This window comes from Felis catus, chromosome D4, assembly GCF_018350175.1.
Source record: "Felis catus isolate Fca126 chromosome D4, F.catus_Fca126_mat1.0, whole genome shotgun sequence".
Classification (NCBI taxonomy): domain Eukaryota; kingdom Metazoa; phylum Chordata; class Mammalia; order Carnivora; family Felidae; genus Felis; species Felis catus.
This window is the reverse complement of record NC_058380.1, coordinates 55,926,223-55,944,616: the sequence shown is the minus strand read 5'-3', so window position 1 is coordinate 55,944,616 and position 18,394 is coordinate 55,926,223. Positions and strand designations below refer to the sequence as shown.

At 42.9% G+C, this 18,394-nt stretch overlaps 1 protein-coding gene across 4 annotated transcripts in view; it reads left to right on the top strand.

The window, feature by feature from the left end:
* DCAF12 (DDB1 and CUL4 associated factor 12) overlaps positions 1-8,123 on the top strand; it is a 39,646-nt gene extending 31,523 nt beyond the window's left edge. For all 4 annotated transcript variants that reach the window (XM_045042802.1, XM_045042801.1, XM_003995562.5 and 1 more), the window contains exons 5-9: positions 357-550; positions 1,522-1,587; positions 2,723-2,885; positions 5,226-5,404; positions 5,948-8,123. In XM_045042802.1, the coding sequence (XP_044898737.1) occupies positions 357-550; positions 1,522-1,587; positions 2,723-2,885; positions 5,226-5,404; positions 5,948-6,106 (761 nt within the window). In that variant the 3' untranslated portion in view covers positions 6,107-8,123. The remainder of the gene's footprint in view (positions 1-356; positions 551-1,521; positions 1,588-2,722; positions 2,886-5,225; positions 5,405-5,947) is intronic.
* Positions 8,124-18,394: the final 10,271 nt, after the last annotated feature.

The window sequence follows — 18,394 nt, the reverse complement described above, 5'->3', positions numbered from 1 at the left end:
TCTAAGGTGGAGGTTCCCAAACTCTACTGCCCAGCAGACATCACCTGTGCATGCCCAAGTGACCTAAGCATTTGGCTTGGAAAATTACTGAGCTTTCTCAAACTATAATTCTCTTGAAAAATCTCACCAATGGTTAAAGGTTATATTATAACTCCTATACCTTAGTTGAATCATCCTTTTGATGTAACTATTAAAATGTATGCTGTTCTGTTTTATGCTGGGCCACCTGACCAAGCTTCAGTACATATGAGGATGATGCCCAGAGAGCTAGACTAAGAAAGCCCATCTTGGTTTCTGTAGGACTGTCCCATAGAGATTTGAGTATGTCTGACATCTGTGGTTTCCTTGCTCTGTAGGCTCACGTGATGGCTCTATGGGACTCTGGGAGGTGACAGACGATGTGTTGACCAAAAGTGATGCAAGGCACAATGTGTCACGGGTCCCTGTGTATGCTCACATCACTCACAAGGCCTTAAAGGACATTCCCAAGGAGGACACAAATCCTGACAACTGCAAGGTCCGGGCTCTGGCCTTCAACAACAAGAATAAGGTATGACCTTGCCAAAGAGGAAGCCTATTCCTCTTGTTTCAGCTTCTTGGCTTAAATCTTGTAAGATTCACTTACCTTCTCTTTCCAAGTCAGTCCTTGTAACATAGCTTAGTTCTGAGCCTATGGAGAATTGAAGGCTGAGGGACGCTGATGAGAAATTCTGAGATTATAAAACCCATCCCTTGCTTTGAGCTCTGCAGTATTTCTCTGGATGGTCCATATTTGTAGGTCAGCCTCTCAGAGTTTCCCCAGGGCCACTCTGATTTGACTGTCTCTCATTTGCACATGCCTTTGCAGGTGCTCTATTTTGGGTGTGATTTTCATATGTGCCTCTGAAAATGATCACTTTTTTGTCTTTGGTATTCAGGTTCTTTTCATTCTTCACTGCCTCTTATCAACACTCCCAGCAGGTCTTACTTAATCATTGAGTCAGATCTGAAACTGGCGGTATTGAATGTTAGGGTGGAGACTCAGAGCCAGAAGAGGAGAAAAGCTCCCCAAATCTGAATCAGGCCACATTTGAAAGATAGTTCCCTTAGCCTCCTATCTCCTGTCCATAGTTATGGCTTAGAGGTAGATTTAGATCCTCCAATCATAAAAGCTTTTACACTGAGATTTATGAAACTGTCCTTCATGTGTGTGCTCTGCTATAACTATCCAACGAGATGTCATGTGAATGATTACATAGTAGGAACTTTCTGAACCATAGGTATTTATATTACTGCTAGAACCTGGCTGGCTTCTTGAGTTCTCCCAAGAAGCAGCCTTGATTTAATATTCTATCCAGCTTCATGCCATAGAGTGAGATGATGGACTAACAATTAACAATCCCTGGCCCCCCCTGCTGGAATCCTCATGGGATAAGAATGAACAATGGGAGGACCCCAACCTTCAGGGTCTTCCCCTGCTTACTATTGTATATTAGTTGCTACAGATTGAAATATAACCTATTTTTTTCATTGCTCTTGTAGGAATTGGGAGCAGTGTCTCTGGATGGTTACTTTCATCTCTGGAAGGCTGAAAATACACTGTCTAAGGTGTGATGAACATGACTTAGTGGTTTTACCTAAAAATTTACCTTTTGGTTAAAATACTCTCCCTAAGCCTTTTCATTCTGTCTAAAGCATCAGTTTTCCAAGGGTCTGGCCATGTTATTGCACAGTGCATGGAATTCTGAGTCTGATGTGCCTCTTTTAAGTCTTTTAAAGAGATCAGAGGTGGTGATTCTTTCACATTGCAAGGACTTACTGAAAGACTCCTTTAACTAGCAGTCCTCCAATCCACAAGGCATTTAAGTATTTAGTTACGGATTATTGGCCATTTGGCATGTCATAAGGGCAGGAGAACCTAAAAGTTAGGAATCACTGGCAACTGAAAATTAATTAAACTAATATAAACCATCTTTGAAATAATAGGTAATGAGAAGATTTACAATCTTTACAAGCAACTTTTGCATAAAGTCAAATCTGTCTGTGGGTTATTTGCCCTCTTCTTGTCCCAGAGGCCTTTGCTGCCTATTACTTCTGTGATAGACTCGTCCTCAAGAAGAAGCAGAGCTTCAGGAATTACTGACTCCTTCATGTGAAGCAGCCTTTGAGCTCCGCTGACCTTGCTTGGTGCCTTACATGCAGTTGGCACCTGCTGAGGACTGACTTAAGGGTTAAGGCTGACTGGTGTTCCCTAGGGTTGAGCCAGGCCCATGAGTGTGCTTTCTGTAGTGTACAACTCTCATACAATTGGGAACCTAGGCTGAGGATAGCCAGAAATTAGCCCCTTTATCTGAAGAGTAGTGAGGAGGGTGGTGGCAGAGAGGGTGCTGGCAGAGAACACAATGTGACCTTGGCTTTTGTGCCCTGGGGTTACCCCTGGAAATAACCTGTAGGTCTAGGCTTTTCTGCTTCTGATTATTTAATTCCAGCTTAACCTTTTTTCCCCTAATCAGTCCTCTTCAGTATTAGATCTTATTTCTTATTAACAGTCCCCCTCTCTTTCTCTTATTTACTTAGGGGTGGAACAGGGCATTATTTCCTTAATCAGGTCTTGTCTTTTTGTCTCTGACTTTGTGTGGCTTGTGTATGAAGGAAACCCACACAGGTGGGCATCTAAAAACAGTGCCCTATAGTACACTCTCTGGTATTGCCATGGGTGCATCATTTCCTCTCTCTGTTTCAGCTCCTCTCCACCAAACTGCCATATTGCCGTGAGAATGTGTGCCTGGCCTATGGTAGTGAATGGTCGGTGTATGCAGTGGGCTCCCAAGCTCATGTCTCCTTCTTGGATCCACGGCAGCCATCATACAACGTCAAGTCTGTTTGCTCCAGGGAGCGAGGCAGTGGTAAGAGTCCTGGTATGCCCCTGAGGCTTATAGCTGCATTGCAGATGGGTTTTGACTTTCAGTTTCTGTGTTGATTTCCAAACAACAATCGTGATCTTTATGGAACCTGGTGTTTGGTAACACATGGAGGGAGCTTAAATACTCGCAGATGGCAACAGAGCTTCAAACACCACAGACAAATTTGTGGCCACAGAAGCCTCAGTGGAAACCAACAGTCAGGATATTGGTGGTTTTCTTATTTCTTCATAGATCTTGACTTTCTGCCCTGTGGTAGTTTTTTGCTGGTGCCCCATCTGAACTGTAAAAATCATTTTATGCCAAGGGATGATGTACAGTGAGGAGTTTACAGAGGGCATGAGGAAACATTTGAGGGTGATGTATATATTAGTTATTTTGATTGTGGTGATAGTGTCATGGGTATATACATATGTTAAAACTTCAGATTGTGATTTTAAATATGTACAGTGTATTGTTTGTCAGTTATACCTCAGTAAAGCTGAAGAAAATAGTTTAGTTCTGATCACTGGGTGAGTTGTAGCTTCAGCCTCCCATCTTTTATAGCATATTTTCTCCGAGAGCACTCTTTCTTTATCAAGGAATAAAAAGATTATGTTTGTGCTGTACTTTAAGATTTCAGTATATCTTTATCTGACATGTTATTTCATCTTACCTAGAACCCTGTAAAAAGCAGGTAGGAAAAGGTAAGGTTAGTGTTAATAACTCTGTTTTATAGATGAGGTGACTGAGACTCAGCATTTAAATTCCATGCTCAGTATCTTCTGGATTGGTGGAAGAACAGCCAGGGACTAGAATACAGATTATTCAAGTTAACAGAGTGTATTTTCTTCATCTCACTTTGTTCCCCTTCTCATGCAAAAATGTAGCTACATTATCCTGGGAGTCCTAAAAGGCACAATAAGAATTACAGTTTAGCCTCTTTCTTTCAAGAAGTGTTTATTTTCATTCAGATACTGCAAAAGTGGCTTTTGTTTGGGGTTTGTTTTCAATTTTAGTTAAGATGCTCATGTTTCAGTGCAGAGAGAATAATGTGTGTAATGCGAGTTTTAAGGGGAAGAGTGATTAGGGTTCGCTGGAATGATGTCTGCAATGAAAAGCTTTAAGAGGGGCGCCTGGCTTGGTGGGTGGAGCATGTGACTCTTGATCTTGGTGTTGTGGGTTCAAGCCCCATGTTGGGTGTAGAGATTAGTTAAAAAAAAATTGTGTTTAAGTTTTAGGGGTACCTGGGTGGCTCAGTTGGTTAAGTGACCGACTCTTGATTTTGGCTTAGGTCATGAGACTCATGTCGGGCTTCACTCTGAATGTGGAGCCTGCTTGGGATTCTCTCTGTCCATCTCTCTCTCTCTCTCTCTCTCTCTCTCTCTCTCTCTCTCTCTGCCCCTTCTCTGCTCTTTCTCTCTCTCTCAAAATAAATAAATAAACATTTTTTAAAAATTAAAAAAAATGAGGGGCGCCTGGGTGGCTCAGTCGGTTAAGCATCCGACTTTGGCTCAGGTCATGATCTCGCGGTCCGTGGGTTCGAGCCCCGCATCGGGCTCTGTGCTGACAGCTCAGAGCCTGGAGCCTGTTTCGGATTCTGTGTCTCCCTCTCTCTCTGACTCTCCCCCGTTCATGCTCTGTCTCTCTGTCTCATAAATAAATAAATGTTAAAAAAAAAAATGTTGAAAAAATTTTAAAAAATGAGTCTTAAAAAAATAAAGCTTTAAAAAGATATTTTGGTTACTGTTACAGGAGTAGCTTTCATAACTAATAAGAAAATACTGATTCCACAGATATTATCAGGCACTTCCTATGTGCCAAGAGACATCTTCGTACCCCATGCACTTCTTTGATCCACAGACACAGTACCAGATAAAGACCTCTTGCAGTGTCAGATAGGGGTTTTAGGTCAGATAGGAAGAAGTCCTTATTAATATAATGATATATAAATATGCAGGTTACCCTGTTTCAGTACAGGTTTGAAACACAGTGAAGAAGTTATGAGTTTACATATAACAGTTTAGAGTTATGAAAGATGACTCCACAGTAAGTCTAGGGGAGGCAGGAAGGTTCAGGGCACAGTTAAGGTCTTAGGCTAAAAGATCTTAGGCATCATTTGGTCTCTGGCACTTCCCTAAAGTTTATGGGAAGGTCCCTGTTAGTGCATGGATTGGCAGTGTGGCATCAGCATTCTAAGGCTTTTGCATGAGATATACCTGCCATGGGAAAGGCACTGTCTGGTATGTGGGTGCCATGTGAACTCAGTGCTGGAGAAATTCAGGTAGTCAGACCATCAAGTGCATATTCTCCCTACTCATTGCCCTTTCCTTTTTTCTCTCTCAGGGATCCGGTCAGTGAGCTTTTATGAGCATATCATCACTGTGGGCACAGGGCAGGGTTCCCTGCTGTTCTATGACATCCGAGCTCAGAGATTCCTGGAAGAGAGGCTCTCAGCTTGTTATGGGTCTAAGCCCAGACTAGCAGGGGAGAATTTGAAACTAACCACTGGCAAGGGCTGGCTGGTGAGTAAGACCGTGCCTGACATGGTTACTGAACAGTGACAGAAAAATTGTCTTCAGTCTACCCATCTGCTCCCACCCCCACTGATAACACCAGCTAGTCACATACTTTTTCACTGGTAAGAGGTACTCCTTAGAGCAGAGAAAGGCACTTTCCCTTGATTTTGCTTCTGCGTCTACATGTTAATGGGAAAACTGAGGCCCAGTAAGACACACTAATTGATTTAGGATTACCCCCAGGTGATAATAGAGCAGAAGGAAGGAACCCCCCCACCGTAGCCGCTACTGAATTATTATTGAAGAGTTTGGTCCCAACTGTCCTGAGAAGACCTTAGGTTTGTATAGCAGTTCTTCAGCCTGTTCACTTTTCCCTAATGTTCATTTGGAAAAATGAGGCTCCAGTTCCCATGAGCACCAGTCTCCTGACATCAGGTTAGATGCAAGACCCTCTCCTCTTAAGGAGACCAGAAGGAATTCCTGTCCCTTCCTATCCCCTTTTCTGCCCTATGGCCTAGAGGTGCTAACAATCTCTTTTTCTTCCCATAGAATCATGATGAAACGTGGAGGAATTACTTTTCGGACATTGATTTCTTCCCCAATGCTGTTTACACCCACTGCTACGACTCGTCCGGAACGAAACTCTTTGTGGCAGGAGGTCCCCTCCCTTCAGGGCTCCATGGAAACTATGCTGGGCTCTGGAGTTAATGACAACTAACTCTTTCCCAAAATGTAGAGATTTACACTAACTTCCATCCTTAGTTTCCTTGTTTCTTTTGATTTTCTTCCAATTGTTTGAGGCCCTCATTTTAGTGGGAACACAAGAGTTTGCCTATGGTTTAGGCACTTGACAGGAAGCTCTGTACAGAAATCTGAAGTGTTTTTTGTTGTTTTTTTCCTTTTTTCGCTTTTGGTAATCAGAGTTTCTTCTGTCTTTTTTCTTTCTGGCTTCTCAACCAAACATTGTTAATTCTTATTTGTATTTTTTCTTTAAGTGACACACACTCTCCCCTCTCTGGCTTCTGGCAGAGGCTGGCATAGTCATTCTCACCCTTACTTCACTCTTGAGAGGTAGGGTTCCTTTATAATTATGTGGTTGCTGTCAGACTTTCTGTGAAAGTTTGGGGGCTGTCTTTGTGTGTGTGTGTGTGTGTGTGTGTGTGTGAGAGAGAGAGAGAGAGAGAGAGAGAGAGAGAGAGAGAGAACTTGTGTGCCTGCAAATACCGTGTGTCACTGAAATTACCTGGAGTAAGAATTACTTGTAATTAAAATATTTATAAAAGAAACAACTTTATTCACAGAGTCAGCTTTGGGACTAGTCTTTATCTTGTTTTTTTAAAGTCTAACAGCACTGATTATAGGAAGTAAAAACAGAAAGAAAAACAGTCACCACCAGGAAAACCCTTTGAGTTAGATGGCAGGCTTCCTGGTGACTTTCATGCCAGGACTCCAGGGTGATCCGTCCCCTACCTGTCTTCCCAACCTTGTGTTCCCCAGGTGAGAACACTTCTCTGTGTCATTTCCATGTCATCGTCCCATCTACTGAGCCAGTGGCCACTCCCCTAAAACATCAGGGTTTCCAGATGCAGTTCTCGAGGCTGCAGAAACATTGGTAGAACTTGGTAAAGAGAATCCCTATCCCAGTCTTCCTTTTCCTTCCCTCAAACAAGACCTGATATGGTATCTCAGGGGCCTGGAGCAGGGGGCCTTACATTTGCTAAGATTCACATACTCAGTCCCCTTGGCTTTGTGGAGAAACTTCTCCTTTGCCTTTCTTCTAATCTTGTGGGTTTTGCTTTGCTTTTCTAAATTGGGTTCAGTCCAGGAGGGTGGGGGTAAGCAGGGGGTTTATCTGTGTGTAGCGAGTGCTTCATGTGTGGAATGTTCATTTTCTTATTACAGTGGGGCTGGGGTTGAAGCCACCTCTCCCACTCTGTTGGCTTAGCCCCAGGGTGGTGGTAGTGGCCTAGAGCCAGCAACATTGTGCATGTAAAAGCATTGATGTGATTAGTAATTTGTTCCTCCCTTGAACTGTGTTTAGTCTGAGGTTTTGAAACTTGCAGGCAACTGACTGACCTGACCGTGATGTCCAGTTATTCCTTGCTTTTTACGCATCATGTTGCAGATAGCAGCTGTTCCCACCCACAAATTCCTCCTCCATTCTAAGCACATACTCTGCTTCTGTCAACAGCCCATCCTGGGGGAAAGGAAAAGTCTTATTTATTCCTGCACTCTCATTTCTAAATTGCTCTCCCAGTTATCCCCCTCTGCTCTGGGTGTAAGTGGGGAGATGGAAAAAAAGAGTGCCTTCTCCTTGGTAATGGGGGCTGGTGGGGGAGGAGACAGCAAGTCCACCCTATCTTGGTTATACAAGGCACATACCACAGGTTCTAGAATTCTCATCTTCTAACCTAGAGAAATAGGTGCTATAAACAGGGAATTAAGTAAAATGCTGGATACTATAGATCTTTTAATTGTCTTAATTTTTTTTTCTATTCTTAAACTACAGGCTGTAGATTTCTTAGTTCTCACAGAACTTCTATCATTTTAAACCAACTTGTATATTAAAAAAAAAAAAAAAAAAAGATCTTAAGTAGGATGTTTTGTACTGTTGCCAGACCCTCTTCTGTGATGGGTAATATGTTTGATTGTTTGAGATTTTGTTTTTAAAAATGTAGCACTTGACTTTTTGCCAAGTAAAAAAATAAATATTATTCCAGTTGCAGAGTGGTTTGAGTAAATATGTATAGCCAAGAAGCAGCGGGGTAAAAGCCCCAAATGACTGGTTGAAAGTTTACCTTGGGGGGGGCTAGGATTGCTTGGAACAGAAGGGGAACACAAGAGTTCCCTCAAAGTTAAGAGCAAGTCAAGTACAATCACACGAACACTTAGACCTACTTGCTCCTGGTCCCCAGCCCTGGCCAAAGATCATTTATTCTGGGGTCCGGGTCCAGTTGAGGATGAATATGCCCAGGCAAGAGGACACAGTGACCAAGGTGAGTGATGCTCTTCCCAGATCTGGTTTGGGGGTGTACCTGAGAGAAAGGCAGACTGCTGAATTGTACCACCCTCCTCATCACCAATCCTGGAAGATTCATCGGGGCTGGGCCACAGAGGCAAGCAAAGCAGTGTATTCCTCTGTCTCAAGGCACTTGTTCCTCTCTAGACAAGCTAGATACAGCTGCCCTTTGCACCTACCTTGGAGACTGACTACAGAATAAAATTCATACAGGCATCTACCTATGTGATCAAAGGCCACAAAACAGGAAGGGAGAGGTGAATTAGTTGAGGCAATTAAGAGGGCTTCCTAAAGGAGAAAAACCTTTTCCAAAATGAAGTTTTTAGAATTTCCAATCCAGGAGACAGTGATGGGTGTTTGCAAAATGTTCCTTGGTCAAATTATTTCTGGGAAATGCAAATGTAAACAAAGACATGCTTTTTCCCAACCTCAGGTTTTGGTTACTGTGGAACTTGGGTCCATGGAACATGCTCAGGTCTGAGGGGGGACCTGGCCTAGGCTTCGGGCCTCCATGGAATCTTGGCCCTGCTCCTGTTTTCCAGCTAGACTTTCCAGCAAAGTATGTATCTCACAGAAAAGCTTTGTGGACTTTATAGGGTCCCTCCCTTTCCTGCCAGTCCCGATTCCCTTGCCATGAAAGAACTTCCTTGTTCTCCCTCAGGCCACATGCCTCGTTCCCCTGGTCTACTTGCTGCTCCCATCATCCTTGGGTCCTTTTACAGAAGGCTTTGGAACCTAATTTATGTTGAGTTCCCTACCCCGCAAATCCAAGAGTTGACTAGTATTAATCAGGCCTTTAGTAGTGTTTTATTTTTATTTTTTAAAGTTCACCCATTTATTTTGAGAGCACCTGTGAGAGCAGGAGAGGGGCAGACAGAGAGGGACAGAGAGAGAATCCCAAGCTGGCTCCATGCCACCAGCACAGGTCTGACATGGGGCTTGAACCCAGGAACCATGAGGTCATGACCTGGTCTGAAACCAAAGGTCAGGCCCAACTGACTGAACCACCCAGGTGCTCTTTTTGTTCTGCTTTTTTAAAAAAGGTAATCACCCCACATGGGGCTCAAACTCACGACCCCAAGATTAATATCAGGTCTTCCAACTGAGGCAGCCAGGCATCCCTGGCCTTCTGTGTTTCTAATTAAGCTGAAGACTCCCAGTCTAGCCTCTCTGATCCAACTGCCATCCAGACAGTTCCTAGAGCAGGTACCCAGAAATAGCAAGTCAGGATGTCAAGACCCTTAGCTTAGCATTGGGGTCAATTGTAAAAGTCAGCCAATGACCCAAGTGTTTTTTTCTTTCCTTTCCAATTGGCTGATGTCTGGGAGCCAACAATGGGTGAGGTTGGGGGTGGCTGTCATTCAATGTTACTTTGTTTTAGCCACATCTCATTCATGCTAGTGTGCCGAGATGACTGGATGCTTTGGAAGGGTAGAAATATGGGCTAAGTCTGGAACCACCGATAAAGACAAAGTTTGAGTTTCTTAACTTGTTTTTTCTGCCCTTCCTTCAGCTCCTCCAAAAAATAATCCAGAGAAACAAATGTGAGAAATTTGTTTCTATACTACCACCAGAGAGAGGTGTGAACTGAACTGCTCAAGATGGGGTTGTAAGCTCTTCTGTTTCAGCGCTCCAAGACAGGGCTCTGAGCTGTCCTCTCAAATTCCTGTTGGGTTGAGCCTCACATCTAAACACTCCTCTTGATTAGTGTGTAATTGCTGAAGTCAGAATTTTAAAAGGATAATAATACTCATTAACTGAGCTCAGTGTCACATGTTTACTGCATTTCTTGTTAAGCACCATTCAGAGCTATAATTAACATCCCTACTGCTATGGACAAGAAGAAAACAAATGAACAGCTTCCCTCACTTGTAGCTACTTTTTTCTTAACTGGTGGCAGCTTGAACAGAGGACTGGAAATAATAAGACTCCGGGGTCAAGGCCATTGCCCATTGCAGAGAACACTGTGCTGGGTACCATGGCCTGAGGTGTGGCGGTTTGGGCCCTGTAATGTATTGCTTATGTGAGAAACATCCTTCATTTTTACCACCACCACCCTCTCTGCTCCTCTAGGCTCTTTTGCTAAAAACACAAAATTATTGTCCCAACCACCATGCTTCAATTTCTACCAAACAATCTTTCTTCCCCCCTGGGAGAGAGGAGTTTTCTATCACTGACTAGAGATACTGTTGCTATTCCTTGAAGGGGGATATGCTACTCCCAAGTTCTGACCAACCACTCAGGGTAAGTGGACCAAAAGGGGAGGGTATGGGTTCTGTTTTAGTTCTACTGCAGCTGCTTGTAACCATGACTTTGAACAAGTCTTTTCCCCTCTTTAGTTTTTTCACCTTCTACAATGAGGAGTTCAGATTAGACATTAGATGATTTCCTGGGTCCTTAACATCCACAACTACTCTAGTGCAGGAAGTCTAAAAAATAGGAAGTAATCCCTCCCCTCAAGCAGTTTGTCTTCAAAACAGGTAAATATTATAGCAGGGCTTGTAAAATTTCATTATGTGTCTTATTTTCCTAATGGCTTCTGATAAAACATTGAGAATTGTGGGTTGGATAGTGTCTCCCCAAAATTGAAATCTATCCGGAGCTTCAGAATGTGACCTTATTTGGAAATAGGGTCTTTTCAGATAAAAATAAGGTAAGGATCAAGATGAGATCATACCAGGTTAGGGTAGGCCCTGCAGTGAGGAGTTTCCTATGTAAGAGAGAAAATGACATACAGGGACACACAAGACAACATGAAGAGAGACAGATTGGAGTGATGTATCTTTAAGCAAAGGAATTTCAGGAGCCACCAGAAGCTGGAAGAGGCAAGGAAAGATTCTCTCCTAGAGCCTTGGGAAGGAGCATGGCCATGCTGACACCCTGATTTTGGACTTCTGGCCTCCAAAACTGTAAGGGAATGGACTTCTGTTGTTTTAACACCACCAAATTTGTGGGAATTTGTTTTGGCAGCCCTAGCAAACTAATACAGGAATATTCTGAGGAATTTTCAGATACCAATTTTTATAAAATCACATGATACGTAAGAAAAAAAATTTTTTGTGATAATACAAAGATGAATGGTATTCACATAATAGTGCTGAGATGTGCAAAAGCAAAAATTAAAGCCCAGAACCACACTTGAATTGATTCTGCCTGACTCTGTCCATTCCAGGACCAAGGCAGTAATCCCCAAACTGCTCACCTCTGGTTGCTTTTTCCTACCTATCTCAAACTGAATATTTTTAAAAAAAATTTTTTAATGTTTATTTTTATTTTTGAGAGAGAGAGAGAGAAATAGAGTGTAAGCAGGGGAGGAGCAGAGAGAGTGGGAGACAAAGAATCTGAAGCAGGCTCCAGGCTCTGAGCTGTCAGCACAGAGCCCAACGTGGGGCTCAAACCCACAAACTGGGATCATGACCTCAGCTAAAGTCAGATGCTTAACCGACTAAGCCACCCAGATGCCCCTGAACATTTTAACTTTTACTCAAGGTCATGTTTTCACAGTGCAGATTGTCTTAGGATGCCTTCCTATCCTGAATGTATTGGCCAGTAACACGTACAGCTATCTGCAGTCCTCCTTGACAGCAGGAGATAATAGGAGATCTAGCTAAAGCCTGTGATAAACTTGCTCTACTATAGAATCTGCCTTGTGCCTGCCTGTGCAGACCTGAGTTACTAGCCAGGGTGTGAGGAAAGATCAAGGATGCATGAGTCAAGGATAGAGAATGCATGAGTCATTAGGTAAAGTTACCATTGACTACATTGTTTTTAGGCTACTAGTTAATCTATCTGGTGGCTGTGGACTTTATTAGGAAACCTTAACCTATCCAAATGAATTTATCGTGTTGAAAAAATTGATTATATCCATTGACCCAGCAGTTTCACTTTTGAGAATTTTAGGAAATGTTCTAGGTAAACATGCAAAGATAGATGTATAAGGATGGTTTGTCATAGCATTGATTATTTAAAAAAAAAAAAAAAAACTTGGAAGTATCCTAAGTATTAGTAAGGAAATGCTAAATGAAAATTTAAAATATTTCCAAGTCGGGGTACCTGGGTGGCTCAGCTGGTAGCATCTGACTTCGGCTCAGGTCATGATTTTGTGGTTCATGGGTTCAAACCCCATGTCAGGCTCTGCACTAACAGTGTGGACTCTGCTTGGGATTCTCTCTCTCTCTCCCTCTTTCTCTGCCCCTCCCCTACTTGTGCTTTCTCTCTCTCAAAATAAATAAATGAACTTAAAATATTTGCAGGTCAATCTCATCACAAAAAGAGACACCACCAGATATTATGTGCCTCCTGATGGGTTGCAATAGGAAATTTCGCTTTTTGTAGGTTTTTTAATGTTTTTTCTTTTTAATTTATTTTTGAGAGAGAGAGAAACAGAGTATGAGTGAGGGAGGGTCAGAGAGAGAGGGAGACACAGAATCTGAAGCAGGCTCCAGGCTCTGAGCTGTCAGCACAGAACCTGATGCAGGGATCAAACTCATGACCCACAAGATCATGACCTGAGCCAAAGATGGATGCTTAACTGATTGAGCCACGGAGGTGCCCCTGTTTTGTTTTTGTTTTTAAGATTTTATTTTTTAAGTAGTCTCTACACCCAATATCAGGCTTGAACCTACAACCCTGAGATCAAAAGTCACATGCTCAGGGTGCCTGGGTGGCTCAGTCAATTGAGTGTCTCATTTCAGCTGAGGTCATGATCTCGCATTTCTGGAGTTCGAGCCCTGTGTCAGGCCATCTGCTGTCAGCACAGAACTGACTTAGAATCCTCTGTCTCCCTCTCTCCTGCCCCTCCCCCACTTGCGCATGGGCACACACACTCTCTCTCTCTCTCAAAAAATAGACAAACATTAAAAAAAAAAAAAAAAAAAAGGCACATGCTCCACCAACTGAGCCAGCCAGGTGCTCCTGCAATAGGAAGTTAACAGCATTACCTAAGAAGTGTTCTTGCCAGAAAATCAAACTTGATCTGAACAAGCACAGATCTATCTATCAGCTCGCAGAAAATACAGTGACTGGAGGAATATATTAATGGTATAATGGGGATGCAAACAATCAAATTCAGGATGTAGACGAAATGACCTGTTTTTTTCCCAAGAAACAAGTAGCAAGAAGGACAACTGTAACAGATTAAGGGAGACTTGAGTCATATATATCAAGCAAATGTAATGCATACATGGTGTTTACATCCTGATTCAAAACAATGCAAAACAATGCTACGGTAAAAAGAAAATTAACACTGACTAGATATTAGGTAATAATAATGGTTGTTGGCAATCTGGCTGGCTCATAGGTAGAGCATGTGACTCTTGATCTCAGGTTTGTGAGTTCGAGCCCCATGTTGGGTATAGAGATTACTTTAAAAAAATTTTTTTAGGGGCGCCTGGGTGGCGCAGTCGGTTAAGCGGCCGACTTCAGCCAGGTCACGATCTCACGGTCTGTGAGTTCAAGCCCCGTGTCGGGCTCTGGGCTGATGGCTCAGAGCCTGGAGCCTGTTTCCGATTCTGTGTCTCCCTCTCTCTCTGCCCCTCGCCCGTTCATGCTCTGTCTTCTCTCTGTCCCAAAAATAAATAAACGTTGAAAAAAAAAATTTTTTTTTAATTTTTTTTAAATAATGATTGTTAATTTTTCTAGGTATAATAATGATATTGTGGTTATGTTTTAATGTATTTTGTAAATATTTTATTTTTTTAAAGTAATCTCTACACCTAACGTGGTGCTTAAACTCATGACATCAGGATCAAGAGTTGCATGCTCCTCCTACTAAGCCAGCCAGGTTGCCCCATGGTTATGTTTTTTAAAAATCCTTAGCACTTAGAGATATTTATGGATGAAATAACATGAGGTCAAGAATTTGTTTCAGGGGTGCCTGGGGTGATTCAGTTGGTTAAGTATCCCACTCATGATCAGGTCATGATATCACAGTCATGAGATCGAGCCCTGCATTGGTCTCTGCTGAGAGTGGAGCCTTCTTAAGATTCTCTCTCTCCCTCTCCCTCTCCCTCTCCTTCTCTCTCTCTCTCTCTCTCTCTCTCTCTCTCTCTCTCTCTCTCTCGGGTGCCTGGGTGGCTCAGTTGGTTAAGCTTCTGAGTCTTGGTTTTGGATCCGGTCATGATCTCACAGTTTGTGGGTCGAGCCCTGCATCAGGTTCCACACTGACAGTTTGGAATCTACTTGGGATTCTCTCTCTCTGCCTCTCCCCCATTTGTGCTCTCTCCCTCTGTAAAAAAATAAAATAAATCTATTCAAAAAAAGAAGAATTTGTTTTAAATAATTCAGAAGGTTAAGGGTGCCTGGGTGGCTCAGTCAGTTAAGCCTCAGACTTCGGCTCAGTTCATGATCTCACAGTTCATGGGTTTGAGCCCCGTGTTGGGCTCTCTGCTGTCAGTGCAGAGCCTGCTTCAGATCCTCTGTCCCCCTATTTCTCTGCCCTTCCCCTGTTTGTGCTCTAGTGCACCCTCTATCTCAAAAATAAATAAACATGTAAGCATGTCAGGTTATTGGGTGGCTGGCTATTATCTGTCACTCTTCCCTATTATCAGTAGGTCTGACTGTTTATCTTGTACATTCTCACATCTGTTCCCATTTGCTGTGTGTGAGAAACTACAGTATAAAGCTTATGGGAGTGAATGGCATTTAAAAAAATAATAATTCAGAAGGTTACATTTTTTTACAGCAATATGTTTATAATTGTTGAAGCTGGTAGATGAGTATATGGGGGCTCCTTATACTAGTGTCTCTAATTTTGTAATGTTAGAAATTTTCCATCATAAAAAAATTTTAATGATACATGCAAGTAAATCTATATGTCCCTTTTTTTTTTAATTTGTTTACTTAATTTTTGAGAGCACAAGCAGGGGAGGGATAGAGAAGAAAGACAGAATCCAAAGCAGGATCTGTGCACAGAGCCTGATGGCAGGGCTCAAACTCACACACTGTGATTTCATGACCTGAGCTGGGATCAAGAGTCAGATGCTTAACCCACTGAGCCACCCAAGCACCCCATGTGTTCTGACCTAGAATGATTGCTCAGATATATTATTACATAACAACGTAGTTACAAACCAGCGTATAAAGCAGGATCTGTTATAAAATTCATACATATGTATATTCAGGTATCGGAAAAATCAGTAGAATGTTATCAATAGAATGTCAGTAGTGGGTCTTTTGGCAGCAGAGTTTCAGTGATAACTTGTATTTTCTTATCGTGTCCTTAAAATGCCCCCTCCCAGTTTTGTTACAATATGTGTTGATTGTGAATAATCATTTATAATAAAGGATAGTGGACAAAGAATATTGATGTCCTTTGCTCAAAAAGACTAAAACAGGGGCACCTGGCTGGCTCAGTTGGTAGAGCATGCGACTCTTGATCTCTGGTGTTGAGTTCAAGCTCCAGGTTTGGTGCAAAGAAAGAAACAAAAAACTATGGGGTGCCTGGGTGGCTCATTCAGTTAAGTGTTCCACTCTTGATTTCAGTTCAGGTCATGATCTCACAGTTCGTGGGTTTGAGCCCCGTGTCAGGCTCTCCTCTGGCAGTGTTGAGCCTGCTTGGGATTCTGTCTCCCTCTCTCTCTGCCCCTCCCCTCCTTGCTCTTTTTCTCTCTCTCTCTCAAAATAAATAAACATTTAAAAATTAATTTATTACTTAACATTATTGAAACCTTCAAAACAGGGTCAATAAATTCAAGAAGGAGACTACGATTAACTCAGTTTATAATTCAGCAACATTTGCTGGTCAAAACTGTAATGGTATATATGGAGAGTGGAATGAATTTCTCTCTCTCAAAATAAACAAATGAATATAAAAAAAAATACAACAAAACTTGGGGCGCCTGGGTGGCTCAGTCGGTTAAGTGTCCGACTTCAGCTCAGGTCATGATCTTGTGGTTCACGAGTTCGAGCCCCGCGTCGGGCTCTGTGCTGACAGCTCAGAGCCTGAAGCCTGCTTCCAATTCTGTGTCTCCCTCTCTCTCTGACCCTCCCCCCATTCATGTTCTGTCTCTGTCTCAAAAATAAATAAACGTTAAAAAAAAAATTAAAAAAAAACAAAAAACTAAAACATTCCTCATTTCCCTTTCCTTTGGCATGAACGTTCTGTTTAGGGCAGTTAGCTCATTCATCCTCTCAACTTTCCTTTTCAAAACTGTTCTCAATCAAACAAGAAACTACTCACAACAAACTCCAGTTAAAATAATCTTCTCAAAAGTCTTCCATGATCACATCTCTCCACAGGGAGCCTGGCTTTTTGGGGTCTTTCCAAGCACAGACAAATACAGGATTGTCCTGAGAGACCAGAAACTTCTGGGGAGACTGGGTAAATTCCCTTGGGCCAATGAATCCATCATACATCCGGTAGGGGGAGCCAGACCTTAGTTCCCAAACTCTTGGAGGTATCATTCCTGCATGAACTCAACATGGAGTGTGAACAAAGATACACACAATACACATTTTTGGAGGCAGGCAGAGCTGTAATATCAGTCTTGAAGGAAGATTTTTTTTGTTTGTTTGCTTTGGGTTTTTGTTTTGTTTTGGGTTTGTGTGTTTGTTTTGCTATAATGAACTTTTCAGAGTAGCGATCCTTGAACCAAGTTCCCCTTTACATTTATGAACAGATACGATTTACAAAAAGATGCGCACATAACTTCTCAAAAGTATGTGTGTATGTGTGCATGCCTATGTGGCTTAAAGTTAGGCAGGAGGCAGCTTGGAGAAAGCGCTGGATCTGAGGTTGAAGTTAAATCCTTTCTCTAATGATTAACCGGCTCTTTGGCTGTAAGCTATTTGAATCTCTGGGCTGATTGTGAACTTCAGCGATAAGGGATGTGAAGGTTCTTTGAAATAGAGCACAACTATAAAGCATTCTCAGGGCTCCGAACATCCTGAGCCAACTATTGAGATTTCACAGTCCCAGGGACATGGCAGATCTCCCTTACTTAAACTCAGTCCAAATAATCTTGACTATAGGGCAGCCAGGAGCATGAGGACTAGCTGGTGTTTACTTTGACAAAAAGCTGCAAGTCTTCAAGCATCTAGCCAGTCTTTTACCTAAACAGGAACCATGAGCCTTTTTATCCCTCCTGGTTGCAACCTCCCCTTTTAGCCACAGACAGATGAGGGGCTTAGCTAGGCTGACCACACGGGAGTAAGAATCCATGTGTGACCCTTCCCCCAAGACACTGGGGACCTAAGCAACCCTGGAGAGAGCTGAAATCTGGGCTCCCTGAGACACGGAGAGGCAGCTTCTCAGATAACACTAAGAACTCTGCTAGAGACTGAGCTGGTAGAATTGGAGAAAGGCCTCAGGGAAAGAGGCATTGGTACTCATATTTCCCCTACTCCAACTTTTGCCCCTGCTGATCAGGGTTACGGGATGACGAACATCAGCTTTGCCCCATTAGCAAGGCTTCAGCAGCTACAGATCCAGGTTGGGTCCACCTGTGTTTAGTGTCAGGTGCTGATTTGTGTTTTCCCTGAGTTCTTGCCCTGTCCCAGGTCTCTGCACCTTCTATAGCTAGCTGTGGCTCCATTTGGGGACAGTGGTTTTCTGCAGGGGTTATTCCTCAGCAGGTCATGTTCAGGCCTGCAGGAACTGGTTTAACTTGCTTCTGAGAGTCTTGACTCCACCCCAGACTCCTTTGGCTTCAGGGTAGGGAGTTGGAGGGGTGGGGGAGGAGGAGACAAGATACAACCAAAGGGAACAATGAAGTCAGGAAATCCCTGAAGAAGTAACTTTACTCTGAGGGAGGAGAGGGTCCAGCAGGCTTCCCTGAGGTTCCACCAACCTATCTCTTCACAGGTCACAGGAGACTCCAGCCTTTCCTATAGTTAGCGTCACTCCTGGTTCTCCAGGATGTTGTGCTCTTAGAGAAGTCTTCCCTGCCCATCACCACTGCACAGCTCTCCAGGAGCAGTCATCTAATGGACAGGACTCACCCTCTGTAAAACTAGACTCACGTTCAAGGTCAGGACCT